The 24778-nt window shown below is 43.4% G+C and overlaps 1 protein-coding gene across 2 annotated transcripts; it reads left to right on the top strand.

The window, feature by feature from the left end:
• Window positions 1-7764: 7764 nt before the first annotated feature.
• RASD2 (RASD family member 2) lies at window positions 7765-19421 on the top strand. 2 transcript variants are annotated; one of them, XM_082241226.1, is made up of 3 exons: window positions 7765-8440; window positions 14320-14599; window positions 16120-19421. In XM_082241226.1, exons 2-3 carry the CDS (start codon window positions 14329-14331, stop codon window positions 16647-16649), a joined length of 801 nt encoding a protein of 266 aa, XP_082097352.1. In that variant the 5' UTR covers window positions 7765-8440; window positions 14320-14328; the 3' UTR covers window positions 16650-19421. The 2 variants fall into 2 exon arrangements, with proteins under 2 accessions (XP_082097352.1, XP_082097353.1); XM_082241227.1 differs by lacking the exon at window positions 7765-8440 and adding an exon at window positions 9991-10130.
• The last annotated feature ends 5357 nt before the right edge of the window (window positions 19422-24778 follow it).

Raw genomic sequence — 24778 nt, 5'->3', positions numbered from 1 at the left:
GGCTTGTAGTTGAAACCAGCTGAGCTTCTGAAACACAGAGGACATTTTTCTGGATGTTCTCAGTGATCCAGCTGGTATATAAGGGCTCAGGTTCCCAAGCTACACACCCTCTCCAGAAGCTACCTCTTTTCCCAGGCCACACCTCTCATTGTCCTTGCATCAAATCCCCCGTAATTGTTTTTGCCTGGCTAGAATGTGTCCTTAAACTCTAATGATGGTTCTTGCTTGCCTGGATAGAAGTTAAAGAGGACTGTGCAAGGACATATAGAAACTAGCTTACTGTACAAAGGTAACTTTTACATTCGTTGCTCCAGCCAGCACTGACATGTGGCCCTCGGAAGCCTGTCCAGAAGGGGAAATGGCCCTCAGTCTGAAAAAGCTTCCCTACCCCCAGTCTGCAGCTTTCGTTCACTCCAGTGGACAAGCCATTTCCTCTCCATTTCCTCAAAGCCACTGTCACACAGAACAGAAGCAAATTTGGGAGATTTATTAACGAAATATTTGAACTGTAATTCCCAGCTGTATTGTAACTCGATTCAGTGAACAGAAATGGGTGAAGCCTTTATTCTTCATGCTCCTCGCATGACATCCATCCTGCCTCTGACACTGAAATGATAAACTGGAGGCTTGTGTGAGTTCCAGGTACAGCTCACGTATCTCACCATGATATGTTGAGTCAACCATGCATCTGTAAGAAACACTTTTCCATTAAATGCCTGAAGCCAGATCTCCATTGGGAAAATGAGAATATGAATTATCTCCATTTTGCATGGGTATTGTTGCATGAGTGAATGAGAACGCCTGGTCCAATAGGGCTGCTATCTATAGAGCAATGCTATGCCAACCCTCTTTTTAAACCCATTTCCCCCTCCATCAGTTAATGAGAAAAGAGAATGCATTGAAAAGGAAAGAGAGTTTCAGGAAAATTTATGAGGTGGGTTGTTGGGATTTGCTGTTGCATGGCTACCTGAATTTTGAGGTAGCAGGGGAGGAGTTGTGACTTGGTTTCCTTTCTTTCATTCTACAAATAGTATTTCTGGTGGTGTACATTTTGTAGCATTCTCTCTGCCTCCAATGCATGAAAACCCTGCAATGTCTTCACCTCCACTTTCTTCTAAATGTGGGAAGGTAGGGAGCCTGCCTAACATTTGCCAGACAGTATTTTATTGTTGTTGTTTTTACAAAAAATAAAAAATGAGTTCTTTTTACCTTTAAAGACAGCAGTACAGCAGTATGGAAAGTGTTTTTTGTGTTGTTGTTTTTTTAAAGTAAAAGGAAGAAATTCACTTAAAAACAAAATCAGCAAGAGCAGCAATCATGGGCACTTGATATACAGCTTCCCTTCCCATTCTGCAGTTAAAGACCAAGGGAGAAAAGTCTTGATGGGGAGGGCGTAAGGACACCCTTGGCCCTTTCATAGCAATAAAATAAACTCAATCCCACATCCACTGAAATTATAAAGAATTCTAAGTGTCCTGCATACAGGTTTCAGCATTACTATAGACACTTGTTAGGACTTAGGACAACGGAGCTTACTTCAGAGAGCCAGGCTAGTTACAGTATGTGCATGCTTTTTAAGCACGTGATCACTTGTTTGCCTGCAAACTTGGGGTTAGGGTCTATTTTTTAAATAAAAATGTATGAAAGAGATGAATAAAATCTGTCTCCTACTCCATCTCATTTTGGCCCCTGATAGAGGAAAAAGTTCCCCATCTCTCATTTAGAACATAGTTGAACCCAGGCTAAGATGGTGGTTCCAGTGAGAAGATCAAGGGAGGGAATTAAAAGATAGTTTATACACAGTTCAACTAGTGATGCAGCGATTTTACCAAGGATCAGAGGGGCAGCTTTAAAACACTCGTGGACTGTGAAGAACACTGTGTGGAAGAATTTAGGAACAGTGTTGTTGCTACTGCTGATGCTTTAAAAGATCTCCTTTATTCTTTCTTGGGAGACAAATGGAGAAGGCGCCATGGTTTTTAATTAGATCATAAGACAGCATATGGAAGATGATTTCCAATTCCCGTGCCTCACTGCTCAGTCCATTTTACAAGCCAGATGGAGCTCCAGCACACGAATGTGTTTAGATTGTCCCAACTGATCTGTCAGCAGCTGGAAGTGCCTGGGCTATAACAAGACACATCAGAAAGGGGCCCAAAATAGAACTACCTGCTAGAGAAAACATCACATGCGCTGCGGAGAGCTGCATTGTTACGGACGGTGGTTCATTCATTTTTCATGCGTGCCCAGCTCATATTGAGGCTTTTTGTTTTCTCTCTTCTTTCTCCCCAACCCCATCTGCCTCTATCAAGCTTTTTGTTAAGTTGCTTTCAAACGATGCTCTATAAAGCTAACTCAATTCTTTCCTTTCCCCCCAAACTCTTGCTCAATCCCTGTCATCCAAAGAAGAGTGTGTGAAACTCTTTAAATCCTATGTTTCGGTTCCATGATCATTGACCTACAGTTCTCCAGAGGGAGACATCTGCATTTTTATTTTATTTTATTGCTATTAATTTTTTTACTGGTCTAGCGATACAAGAGAGAGATGAGAAAGTCCGGCAGCTGAATCAGCCAACAATAACAGGCCGAGGAAATTGCACGTCATTGCTTAGACGTGGTTGACACAAGCTGTTTCTCTTTTATTAGACTCATCCCTTTATTCCCTGCTGCCGCCGTGATGTGTGGGTCCCTACTGGCAATCTGAATAAGTAGAAGGTGCAGGAAACAAAGGTTGCAAGGTTAAGTGTGTACTGCAGACCCAGGACCGGCAATCATAGTGTACCAACCCTGTATTTAGCAGCTTGCATGGTAAGAACACAAGAAGAGCCAGCTGGATCAGGCCAGTGGCCCATCTAGTCCAGTATCCTGCTCTCATAGTGCCCAAGCCTAGGCGAAGCCCACAAGCAGGACCTGAAGGCAACCCCCAGCTTCTGTGGTTTCCAGCAACTGGTATTTAGAAGCATATTACCTCTGACAATGGATGCAGAACATAGCAATCAAGGTTACCAGGGTAGCCCATAGGTGACCAGGAATTCCATGCATTGAATCCCATGCAGACAGGTGAATGGGCTGCCAGACAAGGGATAGTTTTTTGTTCCACCCTGCTCTGCCAGCCTGTTATGTTTTTGTGCTCTCCTTCTCCATAACCAGCATTGCAACGCAGCCTACTAGGTACAGGTAAAGAACACTATGTGGTGTGCTGCTCATCTCACTTTTCAGGCCGAGGGAGCCAGCGTTTGTCCACAGACAGCTTTCTGGGTCATACAGAGGACTGTGACGAGTGCCAGAGCACACGGAAATGTCGTTTACCTTCCTGCTACAGTGGTACCTATTTATCTGCTTACACTGGTGTGCTTTCAAACAGCTAGGTTGGCAGGAGCTGGGACAGAGCAACGGGAGCTCACCCCATCACATGGATTTGAACTGCCAACCTTCCAATTGGCAAGCCCAAGAGACTTCGTGGTTTAGACAACAGTGCCACCCACATCTCCTACTAGCACAGCTGACTAGCCTCTTGGAAGGATAGTAAGAAACAAAACAAAACTCAGGCTAGTAACTTCTGTGGCTGCAGTATACACTTTTCTACCTTCCTTTTATGCACAAAGGCCCATGCTACAGATATGGTCGGTATCCATTTCTATGGCTGCAGTGTCCACCACAAAAACTGTGACCACCACTCCATGCATTATATTTGGTTGCAAAGCCCAGAAAGATCAGGAGGCCTGCTTAGGTATTTGAAAAAGCGATGGCATGAGCCAGCCCCCAATCATCCAGTCTTGCTGGCACAGCTTTCAGGCACAGCGATAATTAAGCATGCTTCCCAGACAGTGGGTGAACAGCCAGATAACAGCTTATTCAGGGACTTAGCGATGACATCTTCTCATTGTCCCTGTGCCTGCAGAGTCGCCCACACTCAGCCATTGGGAAAAAATGATAGCAAGGATGAAGTAGATCAGAGATCTCTGTGACGCTGGACAGCAGCAGCACTTAGTCTGAATGCTGAGAACTCCACTTCATGAGAAATTGACTCCAGAACCACTGTGGTAAGAATGCTTAACGATTCATCTTGAGTGGAATGACGTGCATACTTTGCACTGTGAGGAACAGCCTCTTTTTTAGGACTGTATTTTGCAACTAGTTCAAGAGTGTTTCCTCTGTTGCCACTTGTCTCACTTTCCCAGTGTCTACAGGTTGAGCAATATTTTTTTTGTCTAGTAGTAAGCGAAAGGACTTCTGCAAGTGTGGCAATAGAAACGCCTATTTTTCTTTGAGAAGTTCTTAGCAGCCTTTTGAACTTGGCTACTTTCCAGAACGCAGGAAGGGATTTTGTCACTCCCTTCTCTTATTTAGTCCTGTCTCCTTCCACACACACCTGTGTGACTCCAATGTTAGAAAAAGAGAGGGATTGTAGCCCATTCAGGTAGGTTTACATCATCATGCCTCCTCCCCTTTATTTTCACCAGCAGCATCTACCGGACTACGATGCTCCAAGGACCTTTGATGTTTCATCACAAGCTTGCCCAATTAACTCTTGAAGGGTGTGAAACTGGCAGGAATCTGCTGTCCCTCATGCCTTTTGATAGCCCCGGGCCTTGTGCATGAATGGAAAGCCTAGAAACCATTTTTTTGCATCTATACCAGTCTTTTGACAGTACTAATTTGGGAGGGGGGCATGCAGTAAGGGGAAATTTGAATTAACAAGGAGGGAGGGAAATGAGATGCATGCAACATTGTGTGGATGCTTGGGATAGTGCAAAAGCACAGTGAATCACTGGTGTGGAAGTGCCCTGTGAGAGTGCTAGTGTGTTTATATCCTGCATGTGGGTTTCCAATAGGCAGTTGCTGGTCCACCATGAAAACAAAATGCTAACCTAGATAGGTCTTTGGTCACATTCAGCAGGGCTCTTATTTTGTTTGTTTCTTACCCGCCTGTCATCCTAAGGTCCTAAGGTTGGGTGACAACAATTAAAACAGAATTGAAACAACTTACAGCCACAAAAAATAAGGTGGGTCCTGAAAATTTACATATCACATATCAAAAGAGGTGTGTCTTCAGCATTCACCGAAAACTGTTATGATGAAGATAGAAGTGCCAGACACATCTCTATGGGGAAAGAGTTCCTTAACCTGACAAGCTGGAATGTGTGTGATAAAGGATCTGGAAACTAAGCCTGATGAGGAACGGTTGAGGGAGTTAGGTATGTTTCGCCTGGATAAGAGCAGACTGAGAGGAGATATGACAGCCATCTTCAGATATCTAAGGGCTGTCACATGGAAGATGGAGCAAACTTGTTTGCCTCTGTTCTGGAGCGTAGGACCCAAACCAATGGATTCAAGGTACAAGAAATGAGATTCTGACTAAGCATCAGGAAGAATTTTCTGGCAGTAAGAGCTGTTTGACCGTGGAATGGACTCCCTTGGGAAGTGGTGGACTCTCCTTCCTTGGGGATTTTTAAGCAGACGTTGGGTGGCCATCTGTCATGGATGTGTTGGTTGAGATTCCTGCATTGCAGGGAGTTGAACTAGATGGCCCTTGGGGTCCCTTCCAACTCTATAATTCTATTCTTAGGGGCTGCCACAGAAAATGGCATCTCCCGGGCTACTGCCACCCCAGATTTCTGAGGGCAGTGAGGGTCCCCTCTGCCAATCTTAATATCCAAGGGAGTCTGTAGGAAAGGAGGAGGTCTTGAATTGGGCCTGGAAACAACCGGCAGTGCAGCTTTTTTGGAACAGGGGCTATACAAAAGAAGAATATTCCTCTAGATCCTAAAAATTTCCCTTTTGTCATACCATGTGACAGCTGTCCAGGATCTTCCTCACAATGACCTTATTACACACTTAATGACTGTGGCAAGGCTTATCAAGCTCTGGAGGACTTTAAATGCAGATTTGTTTTAGGCTTGGTTTCACAACTCTGGGACTTAATATTAATGGGTGAACTAAATACCCACATTCATGAAAAAAGAACAAGCAAGAAATCAGACATTTTTTATTCAACCTGATGTAATTTTATCTCTTATGCAACATCAGACGAACATGGCTACAACAGACCATGGTAATCTGTGGAATGACATTTTTGTTCAATAAGTGAAATGGCCTAAATAGTCAGTGTAACTATTACAAGATTCTGTACTTATGAGGGAGGGAATATTTGTTGCCCTCCCTGCTTTTTGATGCCTGATTTTTATATATATATAAAAATGTAATAAACAAAGAAACAGAGCTTATGTGAGATCTAAATAGACCCCTGGCCACTGCATTTTGGACCAAGTGAGTAAAGCACACTGCAATACTGTATTGGCCCGAATATAAGCCGCACCCGCAAATAAGCCGCACCTTTAAAACTGAAGGGGGCAAAAGAAAAAAAGACAATACCCGGGCTGCTTCCTGGGGGGGGGCACTCCACTTTGCCAGCGGCCTTCCCCCCTTCCCCCTTCTTTCTGGCAGCTCGGGGGAGGCTTGGGAGCGGCGTGTGTACTGTGCACTGTTGCCCCGTGCTCCCAGGCTGCTCTCTGGGGAGGGGGAGCTGTGCTGCTTTGCTGGTGGCATAAGGTCTTGAAGGCAAGCCACACTTTTAACTTTTCAGGATCTGAATTGGGGGGGGGGTGGCTTACATTCGGGCCAATATGGTACTTCAATCTGGAAGTTACCGGACTGTGGAGTACAGCAGACAAATCATATCTGTCCAAAAAAGGGCCATAGCACAATGCTGGCATTCCTAGATGCCAAGGTCACCTGAGTCTCCAGCGACAGTGTTGGACCCAAGAGCACCCCCAAGCTGTGGACCTCCTTCTTCAAAGTAAGAGCACCCCAGTCCAGTCCAATCCAAGACAGACCATATCTCCCCTTCCCAGATATGATAACATGGGGCACATAACACATCTGTCTTTACTTAAGGTGAATGTCCAACCATGGTACTAAGGTAAATGGCTAAAGAGGGAAACAAACAAAGTCGGATTAGTGAGCAAATGCCTTTGAAGGTTTCCAGAGACATTCAGTTATCTCAGAGACAGGCACTTCTTACACCATAAGATCAAGGTCCATCCTTTGATGATAATGAGTTGTGTGGATTTGTCGCAAGAAAGCCGACACTGGGAATGAAGTCCCACACCATTTGCCACCCTCAATCTAATCCAGCTCTTGGGTCAGAGTTAATCAGCCAGCAATGTGATGAATACCTAACAGCAGCTAAACATTGCAGGAGGAGATTATCTGCCTCAAAAGAGCAATCACAGATATCTACAGCAACGCAGAATGTCCTTATTAGGTTGAGCAGCTTCCTTCTAGCAAAAAACACTGGAAGAAAGATATATGCCGTTTTGAAAGGTTTATGCATTTTTAGGGTATCCCCAAAAAAAGCAGTCTCTTGCTCAGGTGCTGGTTTGCTCAATGACTCTGTGGGGTTGGGGAGCGCGAGTCTCCATTTGGATTGCGAAATCATTACTACACTCCTCCAACCCAGACCTCCTATCTTTTGGAATAAACAAGGAGAAAATAACAAACCCAAATCTGTAAAGACTTAGTTTTGAATGAAAGTTTCCTCCTGCGCTTTCTACGGAACTGTCCACCGCCCCCTCCCCCCGGCCCTTGGCAACTTTCCCATTGATTTCAGGGGAACAGTGATTCAGTTAACTGTGAAATCTACAAAAAGAAACTTACCAGAAATTTACCAGCTGCCGAATGAAGGAGAGAGGCAGGGAGACCTATAGAGAGGGAGAGAGGGAGAATACACACACACATAAAGTCACTTGAGTAGTGAAAAGCATAAAAGAGTGCTTAGCTTTTGGAAAGAAAATCTCTTGCTTATTCTTCCAAAAACCATCAAAGGCTGATTTTAAAGGGAATTTTCTATTTATTGATTTATCAGTCCATCATCATCATCATCATCATCATCTCTCTTGCCTTTTTATCCATTTATCTTTCCTGCCTTGAAGCTGTGCAAGAAGGAACATACAGGCCCGGGAGATGCACTCACCCGTTCCAAAGGATAGATGTCGCACCAGAGCCCCCTGTCCTTTCCCAAATGAGTTATCTGAATTTCAAGTTACAAGACAAACAACTGTGCAAGCTTGAGGAGGAGGCTGCCAGCTCTGTTTTGGAGTAAACTGAGAGCAGTGGGAAGAAAGAGAAAAAGAGAGGACACACACACAAACATCTCTCCTCAAGAGCACAGATGAAAAAAAGGCAACTGCTGGTTTTCGAAGAACAAACTTTGAGCCATGTGTGTCTTCTGACTCTCTGTGTGTGGGAACAGCTGCTGAAGCGCTGAAGTTGTCCTTCCCTCTCTAGAATACAGGAGTGACAGAACGGGAGGTTTGGGCAGAAAGCATCAGCTTCAAGGACTACAAGCAGCAGTTGCTGCTGCTGCTGATTCAGTCCGCTGAGCCAACGCTGCTGACTGCAAGAGGAGCCAGTATTTCCCTTCCAAAGAAAGAGAAAGGTAAACGAAGGAGCTTTGTAGCTAGATGTGTAGAATAATATCTCCAAGCAACTGTGTCTAGATGGGGTTTTTTTAAAGGGGAAGGGGTTGAGGGACTTTGTAGCCGAGAGCGGAGCTAGCTATTCTGCATTGTTTCTTGTGATCTTTTCTCTTCTTTTTCCCCTGTCTTTTGAGCATGAAAGGACAGTAAATAAAGTGTGAGGGAACTGAAGCTTGCCATTATATACCCTGCGGATGCTGTGTAGCAGTTTTGTCTGCTTTAGATGCTCTGGGGCAAGCACCAAGACAGAAAGGAAAAGAAATAGGTTAGAAAGCCCCCCAAAACAGGTTTCTGATGCAGGTTGTCTGTCCGTCACCATCTCATTTCTCTATACCTGGGTCATCTTTATGTGTTCTCCCTGGTGTCTACCTTGCATATGCAGGATTGGGGGAAAGGGGATGAGTGTGTTTTAAATCACTTTTAAGAACTGAGCCGTAGGAGACATGGAATTTCAATCTCAGCTGCTCCACAAGCAAATATAGGGATGGGATGTGACTGGGAAAGATACCAGTTTAGGACCCACTGATGCTTTTACATTAGAAATGCATAGCCAAGAGGCTCCAGAAAAGGGACGGGGAAGTTGGCAAAGACAAGCCACCAGCTGGCTTGTGGAGTGACCTTACTGTCATCATTTGTTCACTCTGTGTCTTTTATCAAGCAGATGATGATGATATGCTGTTAGAAAACTAGCTGGAGTAGTTCCTTGAGAGAAAGTGCTAACATTCAACATGTGGATGTAAGGATGGGCTAATATGATACCCTTAAATTAGTGATGGACTTAAATAGCATGAACCTGATATTAAAAAGCCTATCTATCTATCTATCATCTATCTATCTATCTATCTATCTATCTATCTATCTATCTATCTATCTATATCTCATAACTAGTAAATGGGCAAGACATCCTTGTTCATTTTTTATAATGTACCGTTTGGGTGGGTGTGCACATGCACACACACACACACACACACCGTGAGGGGTGTTCTGTGAGACAATAATGTGATTTTGGTGAGTCAGAAAAGCTGCAGCAACACAGAGAAGGGAAGAGAGAGAGTCTGTGTGGTGCATGAAAGACAACAGCTTCACTTTGCTTTGGAATTTCAGAGGCAATTAGAAGAACGGTGGCTGCAGGAATCAAAGTGGACTTCCATGCACTAAGCTACAAAGCTAACAGATGGAATGCTTAGAAGCCCTTTCAGAATCAATATCTGGGCAAATGGAACCAGATTGCAACAAAAGCATCATAAAGCAATACGAATAAGACTACAATCTGGGTGCTCTACTGAAAAGCTACCCGTTGCATCCCATGCTAGTTTCTACTTAGACGGGGGGAAATTAATGGCTATGGCTAACTTAGGTTCATTCATTTCCGTGAGTCTATTGAGAGTTTAAATTAGCTGGATGCAACCCAATGTCTCCGTTTACTTCTGTTGCTCTGCACCTCCACTTGTTGAGGAGTGCCTATACCAAGAGAACCAATTTGGTTTAGTGGTTGCAGCATCAGACTGGGGCCTGGGAGACTAGGGTTCAAAGCCACATTCAGACATGAAGCTTGCCTTGGGCTAGTCCCCCACCTCACAAGGTTGTTGTGAGTATATTATGGAGAGGAGAGGGCTGAATATATTCCCCCTTGAACTGCTTGAAGGAAAGGTGAGATATACAGAGAATCATAGAATTGTAATAATAATAAAAATAAATATAAATTTTATTATTTGTACCCCACCCTTGAGAGTCCAGCCTCCTGCAATGCAGGAATCTTTTGCCCAGTGTGGGGCTCAAATTCATGACCCTGACATTAAGAGTCTCATGCTCTACCGAGTGAGCTAGTGAGGGGATATATGTAATAATAAATAGTTAAGTAAATACCTCTACTAAGGTAATAAATTAGAGTTTAATGAAGGTGGGGAAGGAGTTTGAGTACCAAGTACCAGTGCCACTTGCTTGACCTTGGGCAAGACATTCAAACTGCCTTTGCTTTGCTTCCCACCTCTTTAAGATGAGGTTGCAGTGGAATGCTGAAAAGGGGGTTTGTTTGGGGGAGGGTTATGTAAAAGAGAGCTACAGACTAAATCTGCATGGGAAAGAAAAAATATTATTGCCAATACAACATACAAGTGTTAATGTGTGTGTGTGTAATAGTGGGATGTCCAAATATGTCAAGATGGACTATAAATAGCTGATTATGATATTAAGCACCATTAGACAGACAGAGATGATAGATAGATAGATAGATAGATAGATAGATAGATAGATAGATAGATAGATATAGATAGGTGGTAGATGATAGATAAATAGATAAATAAATATATAGATAGTTGATAGTTGATATAGATAGATAGATGATAGATAGATAGATAGATGATAGATAGATAGATAGCTAGATAGATGATAGAGATAGATGATGATGATGATGATAGATAGATAGATAGATAGATAGATAGATGATAGATAGATAGATGATAGATAGATAGATAGATAGATAGATAGATAGATAGATAGATAGATGATAGATAGATAGATAGATAGATAGATAGATATAGATAGATAGATAGATAGATAGATAGATAGATAGATAGATAGAAAGATAGATGATAGATAGATAGATAGATAGATAGATAGATAGATAGATAGATGATAGATAGATAGATGATAGATAGATAGATAGATAGATAGATAGATAGATAGATAGATAGATGATAGATAGATAGATAGATAGATAGATAGATGATAGATAGATTGTTTCCTGCTTGGCAGGGGGTTGGACTCGATGGCCCTTGTGGTCTCTTCCAACTCTATGATTCTATGATTCTATGATTCTATGATTCTAAGATAGATAGATAGATAGATAGATAGATAGATAGATAGATAGATAATAAATATATAGATGTTTTCATTGCAACACAATAAATGGAGGGGATTGTGTTTTAAACAGGGCGCAAAGCATTAATCAATTAATTGCTACAACTGGGCTGATTCAATGGCCGATAATGCTTTTTAAGTGGACCTGTGATTTATTAGACTTCACTATCTAGGTCATACAACATCCTTGGCTTAAATGTGGGACAAAAACTCTCTGCATGACATCCAAACACAGAGATAAAGCACCCTGACATGAAGAACACCAAACTTCATACTGGGAAAATGCAATGAAGTTATTTACTGGGGGATCCAAAGCACTTTTATTCAGAGGTGAACCCCACTGAGTTCAGTGGGCTTTACAACAGAGGCTGCAATCCTAATCCCGTTTACCTGCAAGTAAACCCCATTGCAATCAGTAGGATTTACTTCCGATTAGACATGTTTCTGATTGCATTATAAGTGTGCATAGGACTATAACCCTAGTGCAGGGGTGCAAAATTATCCGGATGTTGTTGGATTACAAATCCCATCATTCCTGGCTATGCTGGCTGCAGCTGAGGGGAGCTAGGGAGCAACAATATCTAAAAAAACAAAACCCACACGTTTCCCTCTCCCTGCCCTAGTGTAAGATGAAAGATCATCTTTAGAAGAACTAGGGCAGGGTTGGGGAAGCTTGTTCAGCTTGAAGGCTGCATTGCAACACACTTGGAGCTGCATGTTGGTGGCGGATGCAGCCAGAGGCAAAAGTGAGCAGAGCAACAGATGTGACGCTCAATTCACATGACAAAATAATGCTCCATCCTCATTTGGGGTTCTAGAACAATGGTCATAGGGGCACTGGTTCATATGTTTTTTGTCCAAGAGAGATGCCCCAAGGCTTCTTTTGTCAGCCGTTTTGCTATTTCACTTTTGATACTTCCACAGGTCAGAAAATTAGTCGGGATGTTTTAAAAGATGGCTTGGGAAATAAGCAAGGGTGACCCTGATTTGGAGCTTCCCATGAGCATATGGATGGTCACTGTGAAAGAAGAAGTCGATGGGCCTTTGTTCTGATCCAGGAGGGCTCCTCTGGTGTTCTTAAACAGATATATCTATAGCTATAGCTATATGTCATTTGAAATGCAACATTGCATAAACTAAATAGCACACTGAGAACCCACTTTGTCTTTCATAACATCTTTCTCTGAGTTTTGCCTTGTTGTTGCATTGTTTACAGTTCCCCCCTCCCTCTATATCATGTAGAAATCTATATCTCTCAGATCCATGCAGCTGATAAAGTTGGCTGTAGTCCACATAAGCTTAAGCAACAATAATTTTTTCAGTCTATAAGATGCAATGTGTATGTGTGTGTTCCCGCATTTATCTGCCTCTGACTATGCTTGCTATAACCAGGGAGGCTGGTTTCTTAGAGAGATTGGGGCACTGTCCCAAAAACCTCAGTCTGCCCTCAGCCAACTCCTGCAGCCCACCTGCCTTCCTATTTACAACTGGTGCCGGGGGCCAAAACTGCCTGTCCTCCTCCTCCTGCTGCTGCTTAGTCTCAGGGATGCCCTTGTAGGACTCAGCAGGGAGGAGGATGGGACAAAGCAGGAATTAGTTGGCTCTGCCTGTCACTCGCTCTGGCTCCACCTACTCTTGGCTTCTGGGCCTTCTGTACCAATGAGGACCGGCCACCACTGGCTGAAGCAGACTAGTAAAACAAATCCTCTTGAATAAGGTTCCTAGAAATCAAAGCAAACATATCTTGTGACATTTCTTTATTACCGTAGTAGAAAGCCTGTGACCCTCTAGCGGTTGCTGGACTTCAGCTGCCATCAGACCCAACCAGAATGGCCAGTGGCCAGGGATGATGGGTGTTGTAATCCCCAGGTTCCCCAACCCTGCTTTATGGGGTAAAGATAAAGGGACCCCTGACCATTAGGTCCAGTCACGGATGACTCTGGGGTTGCGGTGCTCATCTCGCTTTATTGGCCGAGGGAGCTGGCGTACAGCTTCCGGGTCATGTGGCCAGCAGGACTAAGCCGCTTCTGGCAAACCAGAGCATTGCACGGAAACACTGTTTACCTTCCCGCCAGAGTGGTACCTATTTATCTACTTGCACTGGTGTGCTTTCAAACTGCTACGTTGGCAGGAGCAGGGACCGAGCAACGGGAGCTCACCCCATCACAGGGATTCAAACCTTCTGATCGGCAAGCCCTAGGCTCTGTGGTTTAACCCACAGCGCCACCTGGGTCCCTTGCTTTATGCGGTACTATGCTTTAATTCTCCTTTTTGTCATGCAACAGGTTTGGTGAATGAAAGATGTGTTTGGAGTCTCAAGAGTCCCTGTAGTTTTCAATGACTGGCATGCTTACGCTCTGTTTATGTAACCATTCTCTCATTTGTTTTCTCATCTGGGACCCTCTGTTTATGAATTGCAAGAGATAAGACATTGGCCGATTGCACGCAGGCAATTGCTGTGGAATAATCACAGTTCACTCACTCACTTTTTATAGGGCATTTAAATGACACCATGAACAAAACACACCTACCTACTCATCAGCTGGGATAGCCCAGTCAGTAGAGCATGAGACTCTTAATCTCAGGGTTGTGGGTTCAAGCCCCACATTGGGCAAAATGTGGATTCCTGCATTGCAGGGGTTTAAACTAGATTATCCCTGTGTTCCTTTCCAACTCTGATTCTATGTTTTCCCTGTTGAGCTTCCATTTTGCTACTTAGAAAATCCATTCTGTTTTAACACAACAAAACAGCTTCCCCGGGTGTAGGTGATCTACTCTTCTGTTTTTCTGCTGGCTTGTGTATATTTCTGTAGCCATTTCCTAGTTTGCTGTAGCTCAGTCTTTCCTAACCCACACTACAACTCCCATCAGCATGGCCAATAGACAGCTATGACGGGATTTGTAGTTCCTGGTTGGTGTTCCTGGTGTTGATTTTTTCATGCTGACGATAAAACCTTATCTTTTTTATATATCTGTGCAGATCTAAGCAATGATGAAGACTATGTCCAGTGGGAACTGCACCTTGAATGTGCCAGCCAAAAACTCCTACCGCATGGTTGTCCTTGGAGCCTCCAGGGTGGGTAAGAGCTCCATCGTCTCGCGGTTTCTCAATGGCCGCTTTGAGGACCAGTACACACCCACAATTGAGGATTTCCATCGCAAAGTCTACAACATCCGGGGTGATATGTATCAGCTAGACATCTTGGACACATCTGGGAACCATCCGTTCCCTGCCATGAGGAGACTTTCCATACTCACAGGTTAGACATGTGATTGTATGTGATAGGAGGGGGTTACCAGGGGCTCCTCCTAGTGGACCCAAGTCAATGCACATGAGTTTGGAGAAGGAGAGGCAGGGGTTCAAATCAGTCCCAGGTGCTTACAATGCCTGTTTGCATGGTTTGGCTCATGTTATCTTTGTATTCTCATCTCCAAGGAGTTGCCAGCTGGGATCCACAGAATTCAGCCACCTCCCTATGCTTGGCAGGGGGTTGGACTCAATGGCCCTTGTGGTCTCTTCCAACTCTATGATTCTATGATTCTAAGAACAGTTTGGGTTTGGGTTTCCTGAACAAAGGGCTCCTGTGCTACATGGCAAGAAACTCTTAACTGAAATAAGTTTCTGGAGAAGTGTCTGATATGGCGTGGGAGTCCGTAGCTCAAAGGGGTAGTAGTAATAATAATAATAATAATAATAATAATAATAATAATAATAATAAATATCTCAATGGCTGTATATGAGCCCTCTGACTGTTCTCCTAGAATGGCTCTTTTTGCTCCTAGTTGTTGATTCCCTAATATTTTGTTTTACAGGTGTGGCTGAGAGCCAAAAGTGCAGAATCAATTGAAATAAACTGGGGTATTCTTTAATTCAATGAAAGAGGACCCCTTGCCAATTGCTCCCTCTTTGGAGAGCCATCTGCGTTCACCCACAATGTGGAATATGGTCTCATGGGGTGATTTTTATTGGGTGTCTCTATGCCTCTTCTATAGAACATGTAAAACACTGAGTGAGATATAATAACTCTCTGGGCCCTCCTTAGTATTCCACTGAGAACAGAAATGAGTCTGGTCAGGTCAAAACTGTAAGAAAAACCAGGTATCCAGAAAATGAAATCATGCTAGGATCGGCCCATCCATGAGGCAAACTGAGGCAGCAGAATCCAAGGAGCACCTTTGCAGGTGTGCTCCCCGCTGCCCCACCCCCACTGCCAGAGAAGCAAGGAGATATGGCTATGGAGGCTTCTGGGTTCTGGCAAGATCTTGCCACAGCCATGCGATCCCAGTAAAGGGGCGGGGGACAGGAGGAGGATTTTGGCACACATGCAAAAGTTTGATAGACCTGTCAGTATGCTGTTATAAAACATTATTTTGCTAAAAATCCATGTCATCTTAATAAATTCCATTCTTTACAATGAAAGCTCTGTAAATAGCATTCCTTTTATCCAAACACAGATTCTCTAAATGTTTTGGTTAGACCATATGTTTGGTTATATCACAGAGTGAGGAAGCATGCTTCTGAATACCAGTTGGTTGAAACATCAGGGAGGGGAAGTGCTCTCGCACCCAGGTCCTGCTTCTCATAGTGATCTGGTTGGCCACTTTGGGAGCAGTATGTTGGGCTAGATGGGCTACTGGTGTGATCCTACAGGATCTTCTCATGTTCTTAATATAGCTGGGATAAACAAATCCCTTGCTGTGTACAACTTTTATATTATTTTTTCTAAGAGTGGTTGTAATGGATTGGCTTAATTTGTTTCCCCCTCTTGAAACATTGCAGGAGACGTTTTCATCTTAGTGTTCAGTTTGGATAGCAGAGAGTCCTTTGATGAGGTCAAGAGGCTCCAGCAGCAGATCCTTGAAGTCAAATCCTGCCTGAAGAACAAGACCAAGGAAACAGGTGACCTACCCATGGTGATCTGTGGCAACAAAAACGATCATGGTGAACTCTACCGCAAAGTTCGTTCTGAGGAAGCAGAGAAGCTGGTCTCTAGCGATGAGAACTGTGCTTACTTTGAAGTCTCAGCCAAGAAGAACACCAACGTCAACGAGATGTTCTATGTTCTTTTCAGCATGGCCAAGCTGCCCCACGAGATGAGTCCCGCCCTTCACAGGAAGATCTCTGTCCAGTATGGGGACACCTTCCACCAAAAATCCTTCAGGATGCACAGGGTCAAAGAGACAGGTGCCTATGGCATGATCTCCCCCTTTGCTCGCCGACCCAGTGTCAACAGCGACCTGAAATACATCAAATCCAAAGTCCTCAGAGAAGGGCAAACGAGAGAAAGGGAGAAATGCACTATTCAGTGAAGAAAGCTCTGCTGAGATGGAGTCTATACACTACGTGCAGTGCCTTAAAGAAAATGGCTGACGGGAGCAAGTTCCTAATGGACTTGGGAGCTACAGGTGATGACAGTAGCAAGCACTCATGAGAGCAGTGCTTGAAACCACTTCGTCAAAAGTACCGCACCATTTGTATAAAGAAGTGACTTAAAGGAAAATATTGTAAATACTTGAAGCTGCCTGGCAGGTGACTGCCATGCCCAGCACCTGTGACTTGTTCCTTCTTCTTTTTAAAAACTACTTTTCTATTTGGTGTTCTCTTCTTTGGATAAACGGGGCATGTGAAGAAGGCTGGAGCTCAGCATTATACAAGGAGTTAGTGCAGGATGGGTCTGGCCTGCCCCACGTAGGAGTGCTGAGTTCTCATCAAGCAGTAGGCAGTCTTTGGTGAGAAGATGAACACGTGCCATTGTTTTCCTCCAGGTCTCTTCAGAAATAAGACCCATGATTCAGTGTCCTGTCTTGGTTCTGTGGTGACTTCCAACAACTGTATATATAAAAGGCAGGCATGGATCTCTGGAGTTGTCAGGTCAGAAGAATGTTTGAACATTTGGAAGTCGTGGGGAGAAATGCACTTTTTTTGTGGCAGTGGCAATTCTTCATAGTGTCAATGCAAATGCCGCTTTTGTATTAGAGCTTTAACTTTGTTTTTGTTTCTCAAGCAACAGCCAGATGGCAGACTGTCTGTTTTAACTGAAATGTGAGCTAATCAGCAAGTATGATCTGGAAATGCCAACTGTTTTCCAGTTACATAATGTGTACAGTAACTAAAATTGTTGTACTGTAAAAAAAAAACCAGCACATCTGACAGCTTCATGTGATTTTGCTTCATTCAATTTTCTGTTCTTTGAAAGAACTATATATATATATACTTGGGACACTTTACTATTTCCTATTTACAAATCCCACCTGCCTCCCATTCCAATTACCTTATAATGTGTCTGTTCTATACTCCACTCTATACAACCACCGTGGGTATGATCTATCCAGTGGCCAACACCCGCTTTTTTTACACTAACAAGGCTGATGCATGCCTACACAGAAGTAAGCACCACTGAGTTCAGTCTGACTCCCAGGTAGCAATGGATGAGTCTGTCCATTTCAGTTTCTCTCTGCTTCTCATTTTTCCAGTCTTATGTTCAGTTCTCCACATTTTCTCATCAGTTTGCAAACATTTTTTAAAAAACAGGCCTCATGAAAATTCACCCTCATTTTACTGTGTATTTTGCCTAAATTATTGTTTTTCTGCCCAGTATATACATTTTTGCAGGCACTTCCCCAAATTTAACATGTATTTGTCAGTTATTTTCACAAACGTATGTGATTTTGCTCATGCTGTCCCCTAATATATGCATTTTCATTTTATCTGGTTAAAGAACTACAGCATAAAATTCGGAGAAGTAAAATGATTATTACTTCCAAGTTGGCATGATTAGGACTGACCTGCAACTGGCCCCAGTGTTCCTAGTGTTCAAATGTCTGGAAAATGTTATCATAACAGGATCTTGTTCACAGGATCACAAAAATATATAAGGTGTGAAGTTTAGTTTAGGATGTGACTGTCTTCTAAATCACATTCGCTGAAGCGGGGTCACCGGTGTACTGAATGAGTGTGTGCAAACGGGGTTTTCTTTTAAGATGGTAAAACATCTCTCTCTTTTTTAAAAAAAGAAAAAACAGCATAACACCCATGGTTTTGCTTCTGTCAAAGCCATCTGTTCATAGCAAGATTCCTGCAGAGAAAAATAGTCATGTCCAAATGAGACCTGTCTGTCACTCAAACCCTGTTTTAAAATCTAGCACCCAAGTGGCTCTTGAGACCTAGAGGATCTTTGTAAAGAGGAGGGAAATTTCACTCAGAACCACTGCATGATGACAGGACACAAACACACCCTTTTAACAGTGGCTCCTTTCCCTGCTTAGACCCATGACAGCTCTCTGCTCATAATGGACATGTTTATCTGAGCAGAACATGGGGTTTTGCATGCCTCGGACGTACTGCAGAAGTTGGCTACCCATTCACCATGAACAGGGAGCTGCCACAGGTTTAAGAATGGGACACCAGGCCCATCTCTTCTTAATTCTCCCTCTTGTCCCCATGTGGAGGTCCTCTGCCCATAGCTCTCTCCTTTCTTCTCACTTCACCTTTGCTAATTCAGAGTGCTGACGCAACTGTGTGCACTAAAAACAGACATTTTAGGAAAAAAATACCTCAGACATGGGTATGCATTGTAGTGTGTGCGCGAGTGTATGTGATTGAATGCAATGAGGGGGAACTTCAGTCTTAGTAGTGTTGACACTGTAGACAACGTGGATTGATACGTTGTACCAGCCCTTGAATATTTGACACCTCCTGTGTTTTACTATACCTCATATTCTGTATATATGTAAATAGTGCTGTGTGTACACTGTTTAACGTTGCAAGTTCTGCTGATGCTGAATGAATATTCCCTCTGCCGTCTGACTGATAACAGAGGTTTAAGGGTAGTAGCCCCTAACAGACAAATATCCCCCATCTTATGTATTGCAGGGGTTTAAACTAGGTGACTTTTGGGGTCCCTACAAACTCTACTGTTCTGTGATTCCATGATTCTGAACCCTCCTTCCCTCGCAAATGTAAAATACAGTATTGCTTGGTTTCTAGTGCCATGGCAACCTTCTCTATTATTTTCAGGTGTCTCACAACTTGCATTAATATAGATCTATATTCCTTTCCAAATAAACCTGATTTATTTATTAGCTGTGTCTCAGATGTTGTGCATGTTCTCCAAAATATAATATGGTAAACTAAAGCAGAGGTGGGCAATGTCTCAAGATGGGTCTCCTGATGGGCTCAGAAAATCAGATTCTGATGGAGAAGTGGAAGAAACGTTGTAGACTAAAATGAGAGGCTTTTTTTATTATTCAGCAGGTGCTCTGTGGTCTGGAAACAGGCCACACCACAAGTCTTCCTGCCAAGGAGGAATCACGGTCCTGCTACTATAAGCACCAACTGGGAAATTGGTTTGCGGGGAGATAATGTTTTGCTAGATTTCTTCTTTCTCTGTTTCTACTGGGGGAGATATTAAAAGGGTACCAGCTAAGCATTTTACACACATGCATCGCAGAGTGTAGAAAATTGGCTTACGGGAGTTCTGAAACAACAGGCACTCAACTCTCCTCACTGCTAGAAGCGCACTACAAGAAGCAGAAGTTTATTTAGAGAGCAAAATCTCAAAAAAAGCACTATGAAAAGACTGGATGGTGCATTTATTTTATTTATGTATTTCTATTCCACACTTTCATTTTAAAAAACATATTGAGGTAGTATACAAAATATAATAATAAAATCAGCAAAAAAAAATCATACCAACACTTTAAACATCAATAAATACTGATTGGTTAAAAATAGAAAATTCATATTGCAAAGGCCCATCTAAACAATATCGTTTTCAAAAAACATGTGAAAGAAGGGAGGGATGTTTCTTGCCAAACCTCTCCAGGCAGGGAGTTCCAGAAGTCAGAGCCTGCCAAACTGAGGCTCAGTCCCTAGTGAAGGCCAATCAAACCTCAGGGACATACTCCATCAGAGGATCTCAATGGTCAAGGTGGATTGTAAGTGATCAGATTTCCCTTAAGGTACTTTGGACCCAAGTTGCTTAGGACTTTGTGAATTAACTTGCACTTTGAACATGATCCAGAAGCAAACTAGCAACTAGTGTAGAGGTCCCAGCAGTGGAATAACATGTTGTCAGCTACGACATTCTGCACTATGAGCAGTCTGGCTCCTACATTCTGCACTAATTGTAGCTTGCAGGCCAGATACAATGACAGCCCCACCCAAAGTGCCTTGAGGTTACCAAGGAATGGACCACTGTGGTCAGGTTGTTGGGGTCCAGGAACGGTTACCGCTGGTGTATTATCTGAGCTGGTAAAAAACATCTGACTACAGAGGTCACTTGGGCCGCTAGTGACAGAGATGAACCAAACAGTACCCTCAGACTGCGTACCTGCTCCTTCGGAGGGAGGGCAATCCCACCCAGAACAGGTAAATTACCTCTGTGGTGTAGTGGTTAAGAGCGATAGACTCGTAATCTGGGGAACTGGGTTCGCGTCTCTGCTCCTCCACATGCAGCTGCTGGGTGACCTTGGGCGAATCACACTTCTTTGAAGTCTCTCAGCCTCACTCACCTCACAGAGTGTCTGTTGTGGGGGAGGAAGGGAAAGGAGAATGTTAGCTGCTTTGAGACTCCTTCAGGTAGTGATAAGGCGGGATATCAAATCCAAACTCCTCTTCTTCTTCTCCCAGTCCAGTACAATTGTTTAAGCCATGGTAGTATGGCTCTTTATGCGCCGTTTCTGGAAGGATGCCTGTGGCAGGAAGGAAGGTGAGAAGCAGCTGTCCTATGGTTGTGGAGCCCAGGGGTACTCCACATAATTGTGCAGGGACGTTATGACACTCATCACCAACATTATCAAATGGATGTCTCTAGCAACCTTATGCAATTGTGCACCACATAGCATGCCAAACTGCAATAGTCTTGCTAGCTAGCAGAATGAATCACAATTTCCCATGAACAATATATTGCTGATGGAATGCTGGAGGATTTGTGACATCTCCAAAACAAGCACTTCCCTGTGGAGAAATGTCTTATTTACCTGCAACACAAATGAGCAATGATTACACATTTTTTCATGTTAGAAGGTTGAAGGGTCTTGAAAGATCCCCCTCAGGAGCTGGGAAGGGTCCTTGACACAACCATTAAATGGGTGACTGATAGGTGTGATAGATATTTCCCCTTGGTTTCCATAGAGACCATCTCTTAGCTGATAGTGATAACTGGATCAGTGGCCTTATTTATGCCAGGTGAGAAGCAAAATGATTGCTCTGCGCAAGCTGTTTTATCTATTGCCCCTTAGAGTGTCTTCGGACGTTTTCAATTGGTGAAGAATGCATGAGTCATTTGTGCTTCCTATTATTAACAACTGAAAACAATTCTTACTTTTGTATGGTGTGTGAATGGGCTGCAATTAGGGCTGCAATTTTAAATTTGTATGCTTCAAACAACTAACACTTTAATTGTAGATTAAAATTTGGTTCCTGGTTAATTCAATGAGGCTTCCAGTATTATGAAATATATGAAATTTTTTTGAGGGGGGGCGTGTTTTACACCATTTTCTTTGCAGTCCTGGTTCCAAAGTGTCCATCTTGATTCAGCTAGAGGACATGCGTTGTCAGGTTATGTATCTGAGTGACCTTATTCATAAACTCTTAGCCTAATCTACCTCATAGGGTTATAATAAGGATAAAATGGGGTGGGGGGAGAAAACCAAGGGCATTGTCACTAGGTCTTGAGAGAAGAGGTGAGATAAAAATGCAGTAAGTAAATATTCCTAGCTGGATGATGAACTAGGCACTGGACTGGGTGCTGTTTACACAGTTCCTCTCCATGATACTGGTTCATAATGCTTTAAAAATAAACACTCACACTTATCAGCTGTTGTGAAAGTAGATTAAACCTTGTTCCCCATCTCCCTGCTGGACTGCTTGTTGCCAAACAGCTGGAAGCAAGCCTTCCTGAAGTTAATGGGACTTCTTTCAGAGTAAATCTCCCCACTTAGCCGTTTTCACATAGAAAGGATCAGGCATTTAAGCTCTCTTGAGCTTGCACTTGTCCCACTGCCTTGTAGGAAAGTAAGCCTGCCTTTTCCTCGACTGTATCCAAGGGCTGTAAATTATGTCTTTTTGTGCTTCATCACAAGCACTCTGATTTATTGTATACGTTTTCAGCCAGTCGTCAAAGCAATTTCACAAGCGCTCAGTTCTGACCAGCCCTTGGAGGCATGGCATGATGCCAAGGGCAAGGTTTTAATTTGAGCCTCATCTCAGCAGAGCACAGCCTTGGGTTATGTTTCCAGCATGAACGCTCAGCCCTGGAATATCTGTGCATGTGCAGAGTATGCTTACATCAACAATGTTTTCAGGACCATGCACACACACATTAAGTGGCAAATGCTAGTCCTATAAGAGAGGAAGGAAAATTCTCCCTCTCCTCTTTCTCCACTCCATGCATAATCATATATTCTTCTATCAAGTCTCTTCTTAGCTGTATTTTTTTCCGCTAAGCTAAAAAGTCCCCAAACACTTTAGCCAAATGAAAGCCTCGTTGGTTCCAGTCCTTGGTTTGTTTGCCTGCTTCTGCACCTTTTCCAACTCTATGAAATCCCCTTTAAAATGGGATGACCAAAACTGCATGCAGCATTTCAGAGGCAACCCTACCGCTGATTTTGGAGTGGTCACTTGCACAATGCCAAAAAAAGAGGAAATCACCAAAACGGATGACAAAAGAGGACATACATATATACTATCAGGCTTCAGGGAATCCGATCCCTCCCCCCGGTGGCAGCCAGTAAGCAGATAAACAAGAGTAGTTCTTACCAAGTAATTTATTCCATAGTTCAGAGAGAGAGAGAGAGAGAGAGAGAGAGGAATGCAGCCTCCCTAAAATAATGTTGTTGCTCCAAGTAAAGTCTCCCCCCCTCCATCTCTCCTATTCTACATCACCCTTGCAACAGCTAATCTGAACTTTCTGCCTCTGAGCCTTCTGTTCTATTACCCTCAATGCTCGCCTGGTCCTGGGAGAGGGAGGGTCAGGAATGCTGTCCAAGGACACTAAGACTGTCAGCTGTCTCTCCCCTGATGTTTCTTCTTCCTGCTGTTCCTCTCCCAATATTTCCCAGCTTCTCCCCTCTACAGCCTCTGAACTATGACCTTCTGCAAACCACTGTTCTAAATCTACACTGTCCTCCTGTTCTTGGGAAGGTTCAGGAGAAGGGGGGCGGCCCCCACCTTTCCTCCTCAGTCCAGCCTCTGACACATACACTCATTCAAATTAATGCAGGCTTAGAACTAATGGCTATAATTTAAAGAGAAATATGATACATCTCACCCATAGTGGCCATGTGACCTGTGTCTGCTGTCCAGGGGCTAAGTACTGATGGACAACTTCAAGGACCCTGGTCTTTCTTCTTAGGGCTTTTGATCTTTAAACTGGACTTGGACTGAGCAACCCTTCAAACAGAGGGCACCTTCCACCTTCAGAAACAGTGGACATAAGAACAGAAACCAGCTGGATCAGACCAAAGGCCCATCTAGTCCAGTGTCCAACCAGGTAACTGGTTGCAAGCAGGACATGAGTGCAACAGGACTCTCCCCAGTTGTGTATCCCAACCACTGGTACTCAGAGGTACACTGTCTCCAATAGCAGAGGTAGCCATCATGGCTTCGTTGTACTGCCCCTGTCAGAGGCAGTATACTTCTGTAAAGTTGGACACATAGTCACACCAACTGATATACATAAAGGCAGGATGATACTAGCTGTTTTATTTTCAAACCCTAGAAAACCATAGCATGGAATCTACCTTAAAATAAAAATAAGAACTTTTGCCACAAATCCCTGAGTATACATCAGTTGCACAATAACAGCCCATTCAGAACTCATAACTGCAGTATTGGAGCATTGCCTTGGGTACTGAACATCATGTTACTGTAATGTTAATCTGAGTTTGAAGGCTGGGAACACAAGAAGGACAACAGAAATAATATTATAGGATGAAAGGGACTGTTTCTTTACGAGGAGCTAAATATAAAGGAGCTGCTTCCACCGTGTCTGAGTGAAGGAAACAATGTAAAATTACAGAAATATCTGAAGTGGTTGAAAATGCCAAAGAAGGAGAGGAGTCAGGTTTTAGGATATAGTATTTGAAATAACGAGAGTACACAAAGTTAATGAATCCCAAAAAACCCAACCCAGATCCAGCTGGAATTTTCTCCCCCTAGGAAAGTGTCTTCATTAAAATTAGATTAAAACAGAAGTGGTCCCCCAGATGTTGTGATACTCCAACTCCCATCAGCCTCAGCTAGCATGGCCAATGGTCAGGGATGATGGGAGTTGTAGTCAAACACCCAGAGGGCTGCAGGTTCCCCAGACCTGGATTAAAACATAACGTTGAATCAACTTTGTGCCCATAAATGAGCTGGCTTCTTTTACTTTTATTTTTAATGATAGTGATGAGTTAGATGGCCTTTCTCCCAGATGTTCCCAGCTTTGACATTA

Source organism: Podarcis vaucheri, assembly GCF_965113315.1.
Source record: "Podarcis vaucheri genome assembly, chromosome: 10".
Classification (NCBI taxonomy): Eukaryota; Metazoa; Chordata; class Lepidosauria; order Squamata; family Lacertidae; genus Podarcis; species Podarcis vaucheri.
The sequence above is the reverse complement of the archived record's forward strand: the minus strand, read 5'-3'. Positions and strand labels throughout refer to the sequence as shown.

What these genes read in the sequence shown, in the direction of transcription:
- RASD2 (XM_082241226.1), top strand. Translation starts at nt 14,329, where the DNA reads ATGATGAAGACTATGTCCAGTGGGAACTGCACCTTGAATGTGCCAGCC. An exon ending in GAGACTTTCCATACTCACAG is followed by an intron (nt 14,600 to 16,119) that starts GTTAGACATGTG and finishes GAAACATTGCAG; the next exon opens with GAGACGTTTTCATCTTAGTG.